Source organism: Chaetura pelagica, unplaced genomic scaffold, assembly GCF_000747805.2.
Source record: "Chaetura pelagica isolate M959 unplaced genomic scaffold, ChaPel_1.0 scaffold227, whole genome shotgun sequence".
Classification (NCBI taxonomy): Eukaryota; Metazoa; Chordata; class Aves; order Apodiformes; family Apodidae; genus Chaetura; species Chaetura pelagica.
The window spans coordinates 342,772-358,882 of record NW_009953796.1 but is presented as its reverse complement, the minus strand read 5'-3'; the positions used below and the strand labels follow the sequence as shown (position 1 = coordinate 358,882).

At 54.2% G+C, this 16,111-nt stretch overlaps 1 protein-coding gene across 1 annotated transcript in view; it reads right to left on the bottom strand.

Annotated features, from left to right (window-relative positions):
* Positions 1-16,111, bottom strand: part of JPH3 (junctophilin 3) — a 53,341-nt gene that overhangs the window by 13,555 nt on the left and 23,675 nt on the right. The window contains exon 3 of the mRNA XM_010001092.1: positions 3,305-3,429. Coding sequence (XP_009999394.1) covers positions 3,305-3,429 — 125 coding nt within the window. The remainder of the gene's footprint in view (positions 1-3,304; positions 3,430-16,111) is intronic.

Genomic DNA, 16,111 nt, shown 5'->3' with positions numbered 1-16,111 from the left:
AACTCCAATCCTCCCCAGCCCTCCAAGCCCCCCAGTGGAGACAAGAAAGCCCAAGGATGCTCCACCATCCTCACCCCGGAGACCCACACCAGAGACCACATCACCCACCGCCTGCTTGGCCTCAACTTTTCTCTCCCAGACCTGGAACAAGCTGAGCTAATTCCTCCTCTCCGTGGGTGAACCCCCTGAGTTTTGCAGCCCCTGGCTGGAGCTCCTGGACAAGCAGGGGCACAGCCACCCCTCCAGCCCCACAGCCTGGCCAGGACGCAGGCGTTTCCCTGCGGAGAAACTCGACAGCTGCGCGGGGCGGCTTCCGACACGCCAGGATGTGCAACAATTATTCTGAGCTAAAATTAGTGGCAGAGCACGTGATGTTCCTGGAAGAACGGTTGCGAGAGCACCAAGGAGGATGCAGAGGACCAGATCTGGATTTCCAGCAGGACTGAGGCAGCTGTGCCCGGCTGTGGTGTCTTCAAAGCCAAGCACGTGTCCCCAGGCACTGGGCTGACCCTGAGGATCCATGCAGGAGATGCAGGAGGAGTGCTGAGCTTCTGCCTCTGCCACCAAGGTGCTGCCATCACCTCACGGGAGTCACTTTGCTCTCCAGTCCAGCTGACCCTGCTGCCAGCCATGGCCTGGGGCTCCTGGGTTTGCTGGAGCTGGAGCTGGTGGCTGCTGGTCTGGAGGTTGTGTCTGCTCAAAGAAGAGCTGAGCTGGGGGCTGCTCCAGGTCAGGAGGCCTGCCAGGCTGACACAGGTGGGCAGGAAACCCATTGTGAGGCTGGCAAGGTGGGGGGCACAGAGCACGAATGATGCTGTGCAAGGGGGGCACATCCAGCACCCATGATGCTGAGGAAGAGGAGCACATCCAGCACCCGTGATGCTGAGGAAGAGGAGCACATCCAGCACCCATGATGCTGAGGAAGAGGAGCACATCCAGCACCCGTGATGCTGAGGAAGAGAAGCACATTCAGCACCCATGATGCTGAGGAAGAGGAGCACATCCAGCACTCGTGATGCTGAGGAAGAGGAGCACATCCAGCACCCATGATGCTGAGGAAGAGGAGCACATCCAGCACCCGTGATGCTGAGGAAGAGGAGCACATCCAGCACCCGTGATGCTGAGGAAGAGGAGCACATCCAGCACCCGTGATGCTGAGGAAGAGGAGCACATCCAGCACCCGTGATGCTGAGGAAGAGGAGCACATCCAGCACCCGTGATGCTGAGGAAGAGGAGCACATCCAGCACCCGTGATGCTGAGGAAGAGGAGCATATTCAACATCAGCAGCCTAGGGTTACAGGGTCTGTGGGGTGGCACAGCTGCTCACAGCTATTATCCGCCTGACTCGGTCCACGGTTTCCCAACATGTCTGGGATGGTGTGTTTGTTTTTTAATGTGCTCTAAGTGGAAACTCCTTCCCTGCTCTTCACTCACACACAACCCACCCAGACGTGAGCACCACAAACACAAGCCCCAACACAAGTCAAGCACCACGTCCCCGCCTAGAAGCTAGTAAAAAATGTATTACCTAAAAATATCTTTTCAAGAGGTGATTTAAAACAGCAAAAAGTCTCTTGGCAAGTGGAAATGGAGATGAGGAATATCTCAGGGCTGAAGAAGCCCCTGGGACTGCACAGCTGTGTGAAAAAGATCAGATCTCTGAGGTACCAATTGGACCTCTGCAGGAGGAGAAATGCTGAGGGGCGTTGGAAGAGGCTTGACCTTCTCCCAGCCAGCAGGGAGATGCTCTGGGCTCAGCCCCCCGAAATGCCCACCCACACCTGGCCGTGTCTCCGGGGGGGCTTTGCTGCAGCCTCCTCTTCCCCCCCACCCAGCTCCAGCAGGTTCATGGCTGGAGTTGGACCTCAGAGCCCGTCTGGCTGGGGCTGCTGAGCCCTGGGCTGCCCCTGCAGCCGCCGCGCTGTGGTGAAGTGAGGACTCAGCACAGGCTGCTCGGTCCAAAGGATGAGATGATCCCTTTTCCCCGGGCTCAGGGCTCTGGGAAGGGCCCCGCCGGGGTGAGTCACCAGCACCAGCTCCTGGAGCAATTAAGCTGAATGAGTAATCTTCATTTAGAGAGCTGGAAAGGGGAGAAACTAATCATAGAGGCCTCCTAATGAGGGCTTGGTGCAGGAAAACTTATGAATAAAACCACTCACCTATATTAATTGCTATGTTAATTATTGCTGTGGGGACTTGGAGCTTTACACTCCCACTCAGGGCAGCCCCTCTTGCTCCCAGGCAGGTGCAGCTTTCGTGGGGTGAATCCTCCCCATGTGCCCACTGGCTGCAGACCACTGCTCGACCACAGCTGCCATAGAATCATGGAATGGTTTGGGTTGGAAGGGACCTTAAAGATCATCTAGTTCAAACCTGAAGGTTTCTCTGGGGCTTCCTCCTCCCTGTGCCTTTGCTGAGCCCAAGCCTCTTGTCAACAAGCAAAAATTTGGACAAACCAGCAATAAACACCAAAGATCACAGAATCATGGAATTGGGTGCTTTGGAAGGGACCTTGAAGACCATCCAGTCCCAACCCCCCTGCATGGGCAGGGACACCTCCCACCAGCACAGGTTGCTCCAAGCCCCATCCAACCTGCCCTTCAACACTGCCAGGGATGGGGCAGCCACAGCTTCCCTGGACAACCTGAGCCAGTATCTCTAATATCCCAGTAAACAACAGAACCATACAGGGTGGAAGTGTGGAATATTGAAAACCTTGTGCTAAAACCTCCAGACACTGGTGTCAATGGCTCATTTCCCACCCCAAGAGTCCCAGTGAGGACCGGGAGCTGTGGGCACAGACTGAGCCCCTGCACAGGGTCAGTTTTGGGGCTTTTGGGTCTGAGCAGGGCAGAGTGCAGGGAGCAGGGTGGGGTGAAAGGGGTGTCCGTGGGGCATGGCAGCAGGGAGCAGGGCAGCAGGGAGCAGGGCAGCAGGGAGAAGGGCAGAAGGGCAGCAGGGAGCAGGGCAGCAGGGAGAAGGGAGCAGGGCAGCAGGGAGCAGGGCAGCAGGGAGCAGGGCAGGAGGGCAGCAGGGAGAAGGGAGCAGGGCAGCAGGGAGCAGGGCAGCAGGGAGCAGGGAGCAGGGCAGCAGGGCAGCAAGTAGCAGGGCAGCAGGGAGCAGGGCAGCAGGGAGCAGGGCAGGAGGGCAGCAGGGAGCAGGGCAGCGAGGAGCAGGGCAGCAGGGAGAAGGGAGCAGGGCAGCAGGGAGCAGGGAGGAGGGCAGCAGGGAGCAGGGCAGCAGGGAGCAGGGCAGCAGGGCAGCAGGGACCAGGGAGCAGGGAGCAGGGCACCACGCACTGACCGTTTTCTCTGTGCTGGAAGGAAGGCGAAAACTCTTTGGCAGTGATCCTGGCGATCCGCGCTTCCTCCTGAGCTTTCTGAGCCGCCGTCACAGCCGCCTCTGCCTTGGCCCTGGAGTGAGAGGTCCTGCAAGGCAACCGGAGAGACAAGGACCACGTTAGGGCAGCAGAACCAGGTATGGAGAGGCCCACATTGCCCCCACAAAAAGCCCCTTTGCTCCCACCGCCTTCGGCTGCGACGGAGGATCTGGGGCTCCTTGGGGAAGGAGGGGATGTCACATGGATAACATGTTCATGAACTGCTCCTCAGCCTGCAGGCTGCCCAGGCAGTTTGGAAACAGGGACAGGATGCTTTGTTCCCCTAGGATGCATCACCTTTATTTATATTTTTTTCTGCTACTCTCTGAATTCCCTTTGATTTTCCAACATCTGCTTGGCGAGGAGATTCATTCCTGACAGGCTCCTATAAATGGAAAATGGCTCAGAACGTGCCCAGTGTTGCCTCGTGTGCCACAAACTGGGGATGCAAACCAGGGGGGTGTGTCTGGGCACTGTCACCTCTTTGAGCCCAGGTGAGATGCCTGGTCCCTGCTCCCAGAGCCGACCTGTCACTTGTTTTCAAGTGTTGACAAGTTGTCTTTGCTCTAGTAAGTGGTTTATTTGTATAAATGGAGTTGCTGAGAGAGGGAATGTGACCTACTCTTCCCAAGCTACTGAAAGTGGTGGAGGGGTGCAGGGATGTTGCTGCAGGTTCCCCACGACTGATACAACCAAAAATGGGGTTTAAGTATTTTTTTCCCTCCCCAGGGCTCACTGTGCTCCACACTCATGCAGGGCTGGAGGAGTGGGCAGGCACGTTTCAGCCTCTTCCCCTGGAAGATATCCCAGCTCTTCTAGGAGGAACAAGGATGCTCCGAGCAGGAGCTGCAGCAAACTGCTCCTGTTTATGGCACAAAGGTGGTGGGTGGGAAAGACTGGAGCACTCAACCCATTGATGAAAAACACCCCAGGGCCAAGCATGGTTCCATTTGAGGGTTAGAACTAAGATGCTGATTCTATAAGGTGGCTAAAACAGCTGCATGGGGAGCTTCCCCGTGGTCTGGATGTCAGCTCCTGAAGAACCTCCATCCATCTATCCCTCTGCCATATCCTCACACTGGAACCTGTTCAGGGAAGGGACTGTCCCTCCTGTTCTGCAGCACGTTCATAGGCTGCTGCTGGTCCCTGCTGACCTGCTGCAAAGGATTAATCATGTCTGGTGCTGTCTGGACCAAACGCAGCCGGCAGGATTACAGGCTGCCTTCCTAAACTCCTCCCTGGAGATGTGACTGCAGGCATGTCATGCCGTGGCAGTTATCTGCCACTTCTTGCCAGGGAAGGGGCCTGGAAGCACTGAAAAGCAGCTTGTGCCACTTCCACATGTCCTGGGGACACATGGAGGTGTCTGCAGAACAGGACGCTTTGCTGGAAGAGCATGTGGGGAGTCCCCACCCAAGCCATCCTCCCCTCTCCACCATTCACCACATCCCATTTTTTTCACCAAAGTGGGTCAAAATCCCCACCTCTGGAGGACGGATGGATTTCTAGCCCTGGAAAACTCACTCCAGCAACTTCTAGACCAGTCCATCCCCGTGGACTCCAGGAACAGTCCAGGATGAGCAGCAACTAGGGGCTTTGGCCCAGAAAGAGTGAAAGATCAATCCCATCAATCCAGCCATCTCCCATCTTAAATATCCTCCAGACCCACTAAGCAGACCTGAGCACTGTGCAGAGCCACAGGAAGGCTTAATTGTTTGTAATTCTCTCTAAGATGCCTGGAGAGAGGCACCATGGAGTGAAAAGCAGAATTATGGTGATCTATACGTTGTGTAATAAAGTACAGAAGTATTCCCAAGTAAAGGCAAGTAATCCAGTTAGTGTTCACATGACTTTGTCACAGACTGAATTTAACAGCTGTCTCCTTTAGACGTGCCTGCTGCTTGTAGCCTGTGCTGTCCTTAATTCCCAAGTTAATTGCTGGAGTTTATTTCCTTGTAAAGCAGGTCTTTCTCCATGACACATAGACAGGGCCTGATCTAATCACTCTTCTCCTCCTGCTGGAAGCACTGCCATAAATCTTTCCTGGACAGACACACCATCCTGGAAACTACAGTCAAAATCCTTACAGATCCATAACAGCTGGAGAAGGAGGCTGGGGATGCTGAGGGATGGAAGGAATGAAACAGATCCTCTTGCATTGCTCCTTCATGGCATCCTCCACCCCATAATGTGCCCACTGGACAAAAGCTGCTGTTTGCAAGAGCACAGTGCCCCTCTCATCTTATCTGAGCTGATTAGAAGTTGCACATCTGCTGGAAGGTGGGTTTCCTCTGGGTTTCTTCTACCATCGACAGACAAGCAGGAGGAGGAGCAACTGATCCTGGGATGATGGAGGCAGCTGGAGCTCCCTGAACATGGGCACACACCAGCCCAGAGGGACCTCTGAGGATGATCACAACCCCTTCATCACATTTTAGTGCACTTCACCAGCCAGGCTGAACTGGGGAAACATGTTTCAGCAAGGATGGGGCTGGGAAGAGCCAGAGGGGTGATGGTGGGGATGCTTTGCAGCTCTGGAGACCCAAGGGCCCAGTTTGGGTTGGGCCAAGAAGTCTATGCTGGGACTGGCTCAGGGTATTTTATTTATTAATTTTTTGCCAAGCTGATTTACTCTTTGACCAGGCAAATGGTCAAGCTGGCAAGCAAAGCTGGCAGGAAGCAGGGAAAAACCACCAACCAAAGAGATTTCTCTGAATCTTTACAGATCTCTTGTGATTTGGCCAGGGCTGATGAGGGAAGGGCTAATACCTGGGAGTGGTTCATGATGCCAAGTTCATCAGCTCTGGCTAATCTACAAGAGGCTGGAATAAACTGATTTGCAAGGAGGAACCTGGCTTTTTAGGAATGCCAAGGGGCACTCTGGCCTGGCTTTGCACGAGCAAGGAGCCAATGAGAGGGTTTCCGCTGCACATCCTAAGCTTGGGGATGATTTAGCCCCCAAGGGGGGAGCTCCCAGCAAAACCAGTGGCACCTGATGCTTCCAGGAAGGAAAGAAACAAAACTGAAACCACGAAAGGCTTGAGTGGTGTTTAGGTGAAGGGACAGCTCTGGCAGGAGAACAAGTGGAACTAACTGCTTAAAAATTAGACTTGAAATTAGAACAAGTTTATGGGCCACCAGAAATGTTTCCTGGATGGAGACAGGTCTGTTCAGGAGCACGATGCCTGAAATTGCAGGGATGGCAGCAGGTATCCCAAGAAGTCTCATTTCTGCCTCCTTCACCTCCATCTAACTTTCTCCAAGCAGAGTGGCAGTGCAAAGGGTGAGCTGGAACCACAGCAAGGACTCACCATCCTTGTCCTTTTCTTTCCTTGCATTCCTGTATGAAAAACAGGCTCTTCTTCAATAAAAACCAGGTAGCAGACTCTGAGCAAAAGTTTATCTGAGGCCAAAGAAAATTGTGTGGTGGGGAAACCTGCATTATTCAGAGTTGAAATGTGGAAAAGTGTCATATGGGCAAGATCTCTGGAAAAGGAGGTCTGTTTTCCAAAATTCCCATGGCAGCTCTTGCAGAGATATTTCCATTCATGCAGGCAAACTCCTGGCTTCTCCAATATCCTGGTGAACTCAAAGATCCGTGAAGGGCTCCCTCCTTAGTGGGATTTAGGCTTGACAGGGAAGTAGGAAACTGCTGCTTTATTGTTGGGATCCCACTAGGAAACTGCTGCTTTATTGTTGGGATCCCACTGCATCTTCATCCCCAACCCTCCTCCATCCTACACCAAGAGCTGATGGAAACCTCTCCTGAATTCTCCAGAGTCCCAACTCCCTGACAGGAGCCCTCATGAGATTGCAACAATTCCTAAACCCTTTGCTCAGTACCAAGCTGATTTCAATAGGAATATCAGGGTTTCATCTTTTTCCTCTTGTTTTTATACCTACAAATCAACCTTCTTGCAAGGGAGCTCCAAAAAAATCAAGCTCCTGGTAAACACAAAGGGGTTTGATGTCTTCTCCCCACCTTGTTTTGCATCTGCTTAGATCAGACAGAGGGGCTGGAGTGATGGCCAGACTGATCTAACTGCCCAGAGCTTAGAAATGAAGAAAGAAAGCTGAGATCAAAAGAAAATTATTAAAAATACTATCAAAGCCTTCTTCTGTGCAGCTTTTTAAACTCCTCCAACCATATAAAGGGAGAAAGAAAACCCTACAGTCTGTGTTTTCATGGAAAACATGGAAATGTGCTGTTTTGGAGGATGGTTTCAGCTCAGCAGCCAGTGCTGCTGCCTCGTAGGGACTTGCCAGTGGTGAGGATGGAGTTAACCAGCACATTTCTACTGACCTCATCCTGGGCCATAACCAACAGCCTCAAGTTTTCCTAAGGGGCCAGGCTGGCTCCACAGGCTTCACTTTGTCTCTCAGGTCAATACGTAATCAGGCAGCTTTTGATTTTGGTTTTTATGACTTTTTTTTTTTTTCTTAAATGCATGTTTATCTTCCTTTAGGAGGAATGTTTTCTGCCTCCATTACAGAGGTTCATGTATTTTTCAAATGGCAAAATTCAATTAAAACATACTCTAGCTGCAGGAAAATACGTCCGGAGAAATTCAGAGAGAGCATTTGAGGGGTGTTGGAGACTCTTTGCTCTTCCCTCCAAACCCAGCTCTGTTGTTTTGCACTTGAAAAGCACTGGGATGCACTTGGTCCTGGGAGGGGCTGGCTGGATGAGGTCAGGAAAAGGAGTTTCTCAGTCCAACCACCCCATGTGCACAAACCAGGCTTGCAGGACTGTGAGCCCCTCAGCTCTATTGACTGGCCAGGGGTTATTTTATGCTCCCACTGGCCCAGCAGAGATGAGGATCCGGCCCTAATTGCATCCAGCTGAGGAGCACCAAGAAACACAAAGCAAAAGTCCCTGAGTGATCGATGCCAGTAACTGAAGCCCAGAACCAAGGGGAGAGGGAGAGAGCTGCTGCAACCCTCTCCCAAGGTATCCAATGGCAAAGGGGAGCCATTCCCAGCTCCTGACTGTGCCAGCCTGGGATCAATAGCTGCAGCCAGCACTGGGGAGGGATGGGGAGGTGGGAAGAGGCTCTGCCTGCTCGGGGCAGGAGCTCAAGCCCTGCCAGCAAGGGGAGGTGAGTCTTGGCTGGTCTCCATGCTCCCTTAGATGGGACAAATTGGGACTGAATTATTAATAACCCCTGCAGACTGTCTGGCTTCCACCTCTGCGGAAGCATTTCTGATGTAGGGCAGAGCTGGGGTGAGCTGTGATGCCCATCCTGCCTCCCTCTGCCCCTGCCATGGCCTTTGGCTCAGGAACCTTCCTCCTGCCCAGCATCCCACATCCAGCACCACTCCAGCCCTGAAAGACCCCAGTAACAAACCTGATGGCAGGGCTGGGGGTAGGAGCAACCCAGGGCCAGGCTCTGTCTAGACATTTCCTTCAGGGAGTGGGGAGATGGCAGCAATTAACAACCTGTTTGTTATTTTCCCTATCTGGCATTTATTGCCCTGATAAAACCCTTCATTCCAGCCTGACTCTTTTCACTGCTCTCCCAGCTTGGCTGTTACTGCACCAGGTCTGCCTTGAGTGATTTGTGAAGGCAAGTAATACATTGCTGGTACTCAGGGGGTGGAATATTAGACACACCAATTAGCTATCTGGGCATAAATTCCCATTTACCTGCTTATCACAAGCATATTTGCCTTGCCCGCTTCCTCCATCTGCTCTTTTTCCCCACCAATCCCCCCCTCCCAATCGCTGGAATTCTTAATCAAGAGGAAAAAAAGCAGCTAATGTGACCTGTGACATGATGTAATGCAGCCAAAAACGTCTGCTCTGGCTTTTTGCAGCCAGACAGAAGGCAGGTGATGTGCATAGCAAAGAGAAGAGCCTGGATTCCCAGTGCCTGTTGCCAGACTTCTCAGCTCCGGATGGAGATTTTTGGGCTGGGAGGATGGAGCATCCCTGCCTGAGCTCTGGGCACCAGCAGGAGCTCCAGGAGGAGGAGCAGGAAACCTCCCATCAGCAAGACAGCAAGAGGGAAGGGTTGGGGATGGCTGGGATAGCACTGGGAAAAGGGAATGGTTATTGCAGGCTCTGAAAAAAAATTGCTCCGGGAAGTAACATTTTCAGAGAAAAGTTCTGAATGAAAAAGAAAAGAGTCAATCCCTTTCATCCTAAGAAAAAAAAACCCCACCTCGATGCCTGCTGCTGTCACTGCTCAGGAAAGCAAAATACAGAGAAGCATGGAAAATGTTGTGGTCAAAACCCCAAATCTGAGTTTCCTTGCGGTTTTACACTGGGAAATACAAGGTTCTGGGGGGAAACCATTCCCAAGCCAGTGGGGAGACCTCGTGGAGAGCAGGTGCCCAGGTCCCAGCTGGGGCACGGGGTGCACAGGGTCTCCAGATCTCATGGGAACAGGGATGGAGCCAGTTCCCATTTAGCTCATTGCTCCAGGCACCCGTGCCAGGTTCTTCTCTATATTTTTGGAGCTTACAAATGGAGAGCAAATTCAGCAAAGATTCACTTGCCACTTTCACTGAAATACCAGTTCTTTAATCTGAGTAAGGGGGAAAAAAATACCCTGGGCTGTGTCCTTCTGCCCTGGGCCTTCCCTTTAAGTGGCCAAAATGGGCTTTGCTGGAGACCTGAAATCACAACACGTAACGGTGCAAAGTCCTGGTGACTGGAGGGACAGGGCTGGGCCCAAATGTCACATCTCCAAAATCCTGGGAAAAACAGGGCCCCAACAGCAGCCCACAGCAGGCAGGGACCATCTTGGCTGCTCCTGCCCTGTGCATCCCCCAGGACCCTGAGCTGGGTCCTTCCTGGTGGAGAAGGTTGAGCATGCAAAGAGCCACAGCACCACAGTCCTCCCCAGCTCTGCCAGCACCACCCCATTGTCTTTTTTTCCTTTCCTGACCCTTCATCCCATTCGGGTTTTTGGCCAAAAGGCTCTGGTGGTTTCACAGTCTTTGTTCACCTCAAGCAAAACAGACATTTGGCAAATTAACCTTTCAGGCTTTTTTTTTTCTTTTTGTTTTTCTTTTTTTCCTGCTGCTGGAGCCCCAAAAGTCTGAAAGAGGCAGCACAAGGTCGAGCTCATGGTCCTCCTGGCCCCCTGGTGATGGCAGGATGGACAGGGACAATCTGTTTAACCATCCAACTTTTTTAACCAGCCAACACCCAACAGCAAAACCCACCCCAGTTCACAGCAAAGTGCAAAACAAGAAAACCTCATCCAGAGTCAACGACAAACTCGTTGAGCTGAACTTAATATTTTAGTTCCAGCACAGTCTGGACTCAGGCCAAGACATGGAGCTGAAGTGGCCTCAGGAGCACTGGTGGATGCTCTGCAGCTGTCAGAGGAGGGATGGTTGATATCCAGCCTTGCCCCCTGGGACTTCTCCACCACCACCAGCCCTGCACAGTAGGAGAGAGAGCTTTCTCCTGGGTGATGTGACAGGGTTCTAAGGGATGGGTTAAAATGGTCTGGTCCTCTGAGTGATGGAAAAATGTGTTTTGACTACCAGGGCCCTAAGAGATGCTTGGAAAGCAAACATGTCCATGTGTTGCTCCATGCAGCTGGGAGGAGGCTGGTTCCCTGTGAGATGGTGGTGGTGGGCACTGCTTCATGCACCTCTTGCCACATTTGGCCTCACCAGGATGGACCTGGTGATAACGGGGAAGCTTTTTTTCTGCTGTAATAGGCAACCGGCCCCAAAGGGACATGGTGGCATCATCTCCATCCCCCACTGCCACGTCCAGCTCCCATGTCTGCACACCAGCAACCTCCAGGAATGATGAGAAAAATGCCAGCCAAGAGCAAAAATGCTCCCCAGGAAAAGCATGGCACAGAGAGCAGCCCTCCAGCCCATCACCCAATGCCACCCTGGAAGGTGCCAAGTGGGGACAAGGACCTTGCTTGGCTGTGTCCCAAACCCAGGATCCCAGCATTCCAGGCACAGCCTGAGCAGGGCTTGGCTGGACACAGACCAGCACAGAAATCTCAGCTGGAAACAGAACCCACCAAACCTGCCTTGCTAAACACAACATCAGATGCTACAATGCTGCAGAACCCAGTTGGGTGCCAGGCTCTGCCACCAGCCCCGCAGGGAGGGCTGGAGGGGACACGAGTGCTGGGTGAAACTGCCCGTTGTTTTGAGTGTTCCCTGGGGCTCCCCTGGCCCTGGGGCACATGTCACCCGGTCCCCCACACCCTCTGCATCCCCAGTGGGTGCAGGTAGGAGGGAGAGGGGCTGGGGGTGCCTCTGGGGCTGTGCTCAGCCCTTGGCAGCCAGGCAGGGGTGGGCAGACCCCTCTGCGGTGCAGTGTGGGGGGAAAAAATCAAATATATATATATATATAAATAACATCCCTGTTGCAACAGCAACAAGCAGCTCCTGCCTGCCTCAAACTTCAGATCCCACCCAGAAGTTTTTTTATATATATATATATATAACATCCCTGTTGCCACAGCAACAAGCAGCTCCTGCCTGCCTCAAACTTCAGATCCCACCCAGAAGGAGCCACTTCCCTCATCTCTGCTGCCTACATGGGTTTCTCCTCCCTGCTGCCCGGGGGTCTGGAGCCCCCAGGAGCCCCAAAGGCAGCCTGCACCCCCAGCTATCCCACACCTCAAAAAGGGAGGGGAGGGGAGGGGGGCTGCTGCAGCTGCTGGGGGGCTTGCCCACTCATTCCCACTGCCTGCACCCAGCTGGTGGGTGCTGCTCATTCCAGATCATCCCATGGGATCCCCTGAGGGGATGTCACTGCCAGGGACCCACTGGGGAGGTTCCTGTTCCTTTCTGGTCCCCAAAGACTGACGTGCCCCAAGGCCCCAGGCCTGTGCTGCCCCCAAAGCATTTCCAGGAAAGCAGGCAGGAGCACAGGAGGGGAAGGGACTCAGTGCCTGGCTCTGCTAGGAGAGAATCTGGGCTTTTCATTATTTATGCTTCACCTCCCTGCTGTGCTGGGGAGAGACTGACCTGACAGACACAGCAGGCAGCAGCTGCAGCCTCCTTCCCCAGGAGGACATTTATATGAGTCAGGTGAACCAAGAGCTACTGACCCCCACCCAAATCCTGCCCTGTGTACCTTTCCCCCTGGAAAAGCACCTCATCCCTGGCTGTTGCCTCTGCCACTGCTTTTCCAGAGGGTTTGTCCCCTGGTCCAAGGGGTTGGGAAAGAGCTGCCACCTGTCACAGATGTTTGAAGCTCCCCAGGGATCTGGTTGTGTTGGGTGGGGACTGTCTGGGGCCACCTGCCAGAGGGGTGGCTGTGGGACAGCCACCATGACTGCTGTGTCCAGCATTGAGCCCACAAGCCTGTTTCTTCTCCATAAGCCTGAGGAACTGCTGCTCAGGGTTCAAGGTGGCATCACTGAGCCATCGAGGCTCACAAGGACAGACTCATCAAATCATTCTGGTTGGAAAAGACCTTTAAGATCATCCAGTCCATCCATTATACCAGCACTGCCACAGTCACCACTAAACCATGTCCCTCAGCACCACATTTACATAGCTCTGAAATCCCTCCAGGGATGGGGATTCCACCACTGCCCTGGGCAGCTTGGGCCAGGGCCTGAAGCCTTTTCAGGGAAGAAATGGTTCCTAATATTCAATCTAAATCTCCCCTGGCACAACCTGAGGCCAGGGGAGTCCTCTTGTCCTACTGCTTGTTCCATGGGAGAAGAGACTGACCCTCCCTTGCTCCAACCTCCTTTCAGGGAGCTGCAGAGACCCACGTAGGATGCTTCATGCTGGGGTGTCCACTGACCCAGCCCTGCCTGGGTTCACCATCTCCAGTCAATTTTGCTTTGAGGATGGATTCCAGAAGAGCTTTAATTGAGCAGCATGAATTCAGCCAAGCTGCTCAGCCTGGGTCACACTCCCATCTGCTGTGAGGTACATGGACAGGAGCTGGCACAGAGCCCACCCAGATCCCATGGGGATGCACCCAGGGCTGTTCCTGATGCTGAACTGGGAATACCAACAGTCCCCAAATAACATGCCATGTCCCTGGAGGGTGACACATGGGGGCTCTACTATCCCAGCCGGCAGCAAAGTGCTGCTTCCTGCTGTCCAAAAGGGGTGGCAGAGGTGGGATGAAAGGGAAAAAGTTCTCACCAGAGGATGGGCTGAGCACCAGGCACAGCCACGTCACTGCCCAATGGGATTTGAGGGTACTGAGCACCCTGAAGAATTGGGTTCTTAGTCACAACTTTAAAGGGATAATCAGTCAGATCCATGGATTAAATCCCCCTGGGATTTTCAGGGGGGAAATTCGCTTAGCAGGGTCTATGGTCAAATCCCTTAATTTCCTGCCTTAGGAAGCCAGGACAGCTTGTCATGTGTCCTTCGAGGAAGAGGCAACAGAAACCTCATCACTAGAGGCTTTTCAAACAAGATGCAAGAATCCCACTGCACCAGGACCCCCAGCCTGGCCTCTGTGCTGCCCCCATGGGACTGGCCCTGCCAGTCCCCCCAGCATCCCCATCTCCAGCTGCAGGGAAAAGTGATGCTCATGTACACAGCAGCAAGGAAAATACTCTGTATTTTTGCCCAGCTCTGCCTTTTTACCTCTGTTACCACCCTGGTATTGCTTTCACCTCTCCAGGGAGGAAGGGACTTCAGGGGGGAGGATGGGACCATGGGGGTGTTGGGAATGTTGCTGCAGGGAAGCAGGTGGGTGGGCGGTTGGGGTGGGAACAGTGCAGCAGGCAGGAATTCATGGCAGGAAACCCAAAATGAGAGCTGGGAGTGCAAAAAAAAGCACACGGGCCTCTCTTGTGAGATGGGAAGGCAGCAAAGCTGTAGCCTAGGGACCCCAAACCTTTCCCTTGGCTTCACTGTCAAAGCTTTGGGGTGCAGCAGCACCAGGGTGGCTGCAGCAGTGTGGGAGGCTGGGGAGATGGTGCGGGAGCTCCCACCAACATGGCCAGGGGGGGTTTGGGTGGTGGGACACACCGAGGGTGAGGATGAGGATGGAGGAGAGGCGGGGGCTGCCAGGCAGCTGCACAGGCCGGGGGAGGAGCTGGCCCTCCTCTCCCAGAGATTGCTGAGAAAAGCAACGCTGCAGTTTCTGCTCATTGAATAGGAAAAGCAGCAGAAAGGAAAATCAGAGGCTTGTTGTTGTTGTTGGCTTTTTTTTTTTTTCTGCTTTTTTTTTTCCCTCTGCTGAAGGGCTGCTCCATCCAAACTGCTCCCCTCCCGCTGGCAGCAGCAAGGAGAGGAGGTTTCACCTTCCTTTCCTTTAGCTCATTCCCTCTTCCCTGTGCTGTGCAGGCAGACAGGGCAGGCAGGGGGATCCAGAGTGGCTCAGAGGGCTGAAATCATCCTGTGCCACCACCCAGGAAGGGCTGGTTCTGCAGTGGGGCCAGACCCAGCAGGACAGCAGTGCTGGCTCCTCGCAGCCTGTAAAAGGCTGGGATTAGGAACCTGGCAGATGATCTGAGCTGCAATGGGCTGCTGGAGAGGAGGAGGAGAAGGAAACCTCCCCTTCTGCCTCCCACACTGCCCCTCACCTCCTGCCCAGCTCTCCAGGGCAGCCCCTGCCCATGGAATGCCCTTCCAATGGAAGCAGTGGCTGCCAGGACTGAACCACCTTTCTATCCCTCCTGCCTCACCTCTGGCTGGTGCCATCCCTGCCCGTGCCCACCTGGTCCACTGCAAAAGTGACCATGGAGCGGGCACTGGCACATCACACTCCTGCCCTGCCACAGCCCTGCTGTGCTGCCGAGCATTTCACCTCCTCCCGCATCCCAGGAGCCCTGTCCTGGCACAACCCTTCCCTCCAGCCGTGCTTTGCTGCAGTCCTGCCACAACACAAACCCCATCTCCCAGGACCACGCGGATTCCGGAGATGCTCCCGGTGAGGAGGGCAGGGCTGCCCAGGACCACGGTGAGTCCAAGGGGTTGTGAATCTCTGCTCTGCCTGTGTGACTTCACCCTGACCCAGCAATGCTGTACATGATGATATGAACACGCCGTACACCTGGGCCATGCAGACAAGGTCTTTTAGCTCATATTCCATAGAGAGGGAAGGTGGTGGGAGCCACCAAGGCGGGAGCGGCGGCCGTGGCTGAAGGATGGGAGAGCAACGAAAGGATTGTGGCTGAGTTGCTGTCCTAGGACCCCCCCAAAAAGTACCCTGAAGAGGTCTTCCCAGTTGGATGACTTTGCAAAGCATCATTGCTGAGTTTCCCAGCCTGCCCATGCCCGGGCAGGGATGCTCCCCTCAACCCCTGCCCCGTGGCAGGTGTGAGGTGTGAGGTGTGAGGTGGCAGGTGTGAGGTGTGAGGTGGCAGGTGTGAGGTGGCAGGCGTGAGGTGTGAGGTGGCAGGTGTCAGGTGTGAGGTGGCAGGTGTGAGGTGTGAGGTGGCAGGTGTGAGGTGTGAGGTGGCAGGTGTCACGTGTGAGGTGGCAGGTGTGAGGTGTGAGGTGTGAGGTGTGAGGTGTGAGGTGGCAGGTGTGAGGTGTGAGGTGTGAGGTGGCAGGTGTGAGGTGTGAGGTGGCAGGTGGGACACGCTGAGCTGGCCCGGCTAGTCCCGACTTTTGACACGGCTGCAGAAGGGCTTAAGCCTCTAAGTCCTCCCTGAGCAGGAAGTTATTAAACTGGCATTCTGAACTGGGAGCACTTAACCCGGGCCGGTGCAGAGCGCAGGGGAGGCTGCCCGGGATGCGCTGCTCCTTGGGTGGCCTGGGCTGGAGCTGGAGGTCCTGCTTGTCACGAGTGCCAGGTACCGTGTCACCGCGGCTGG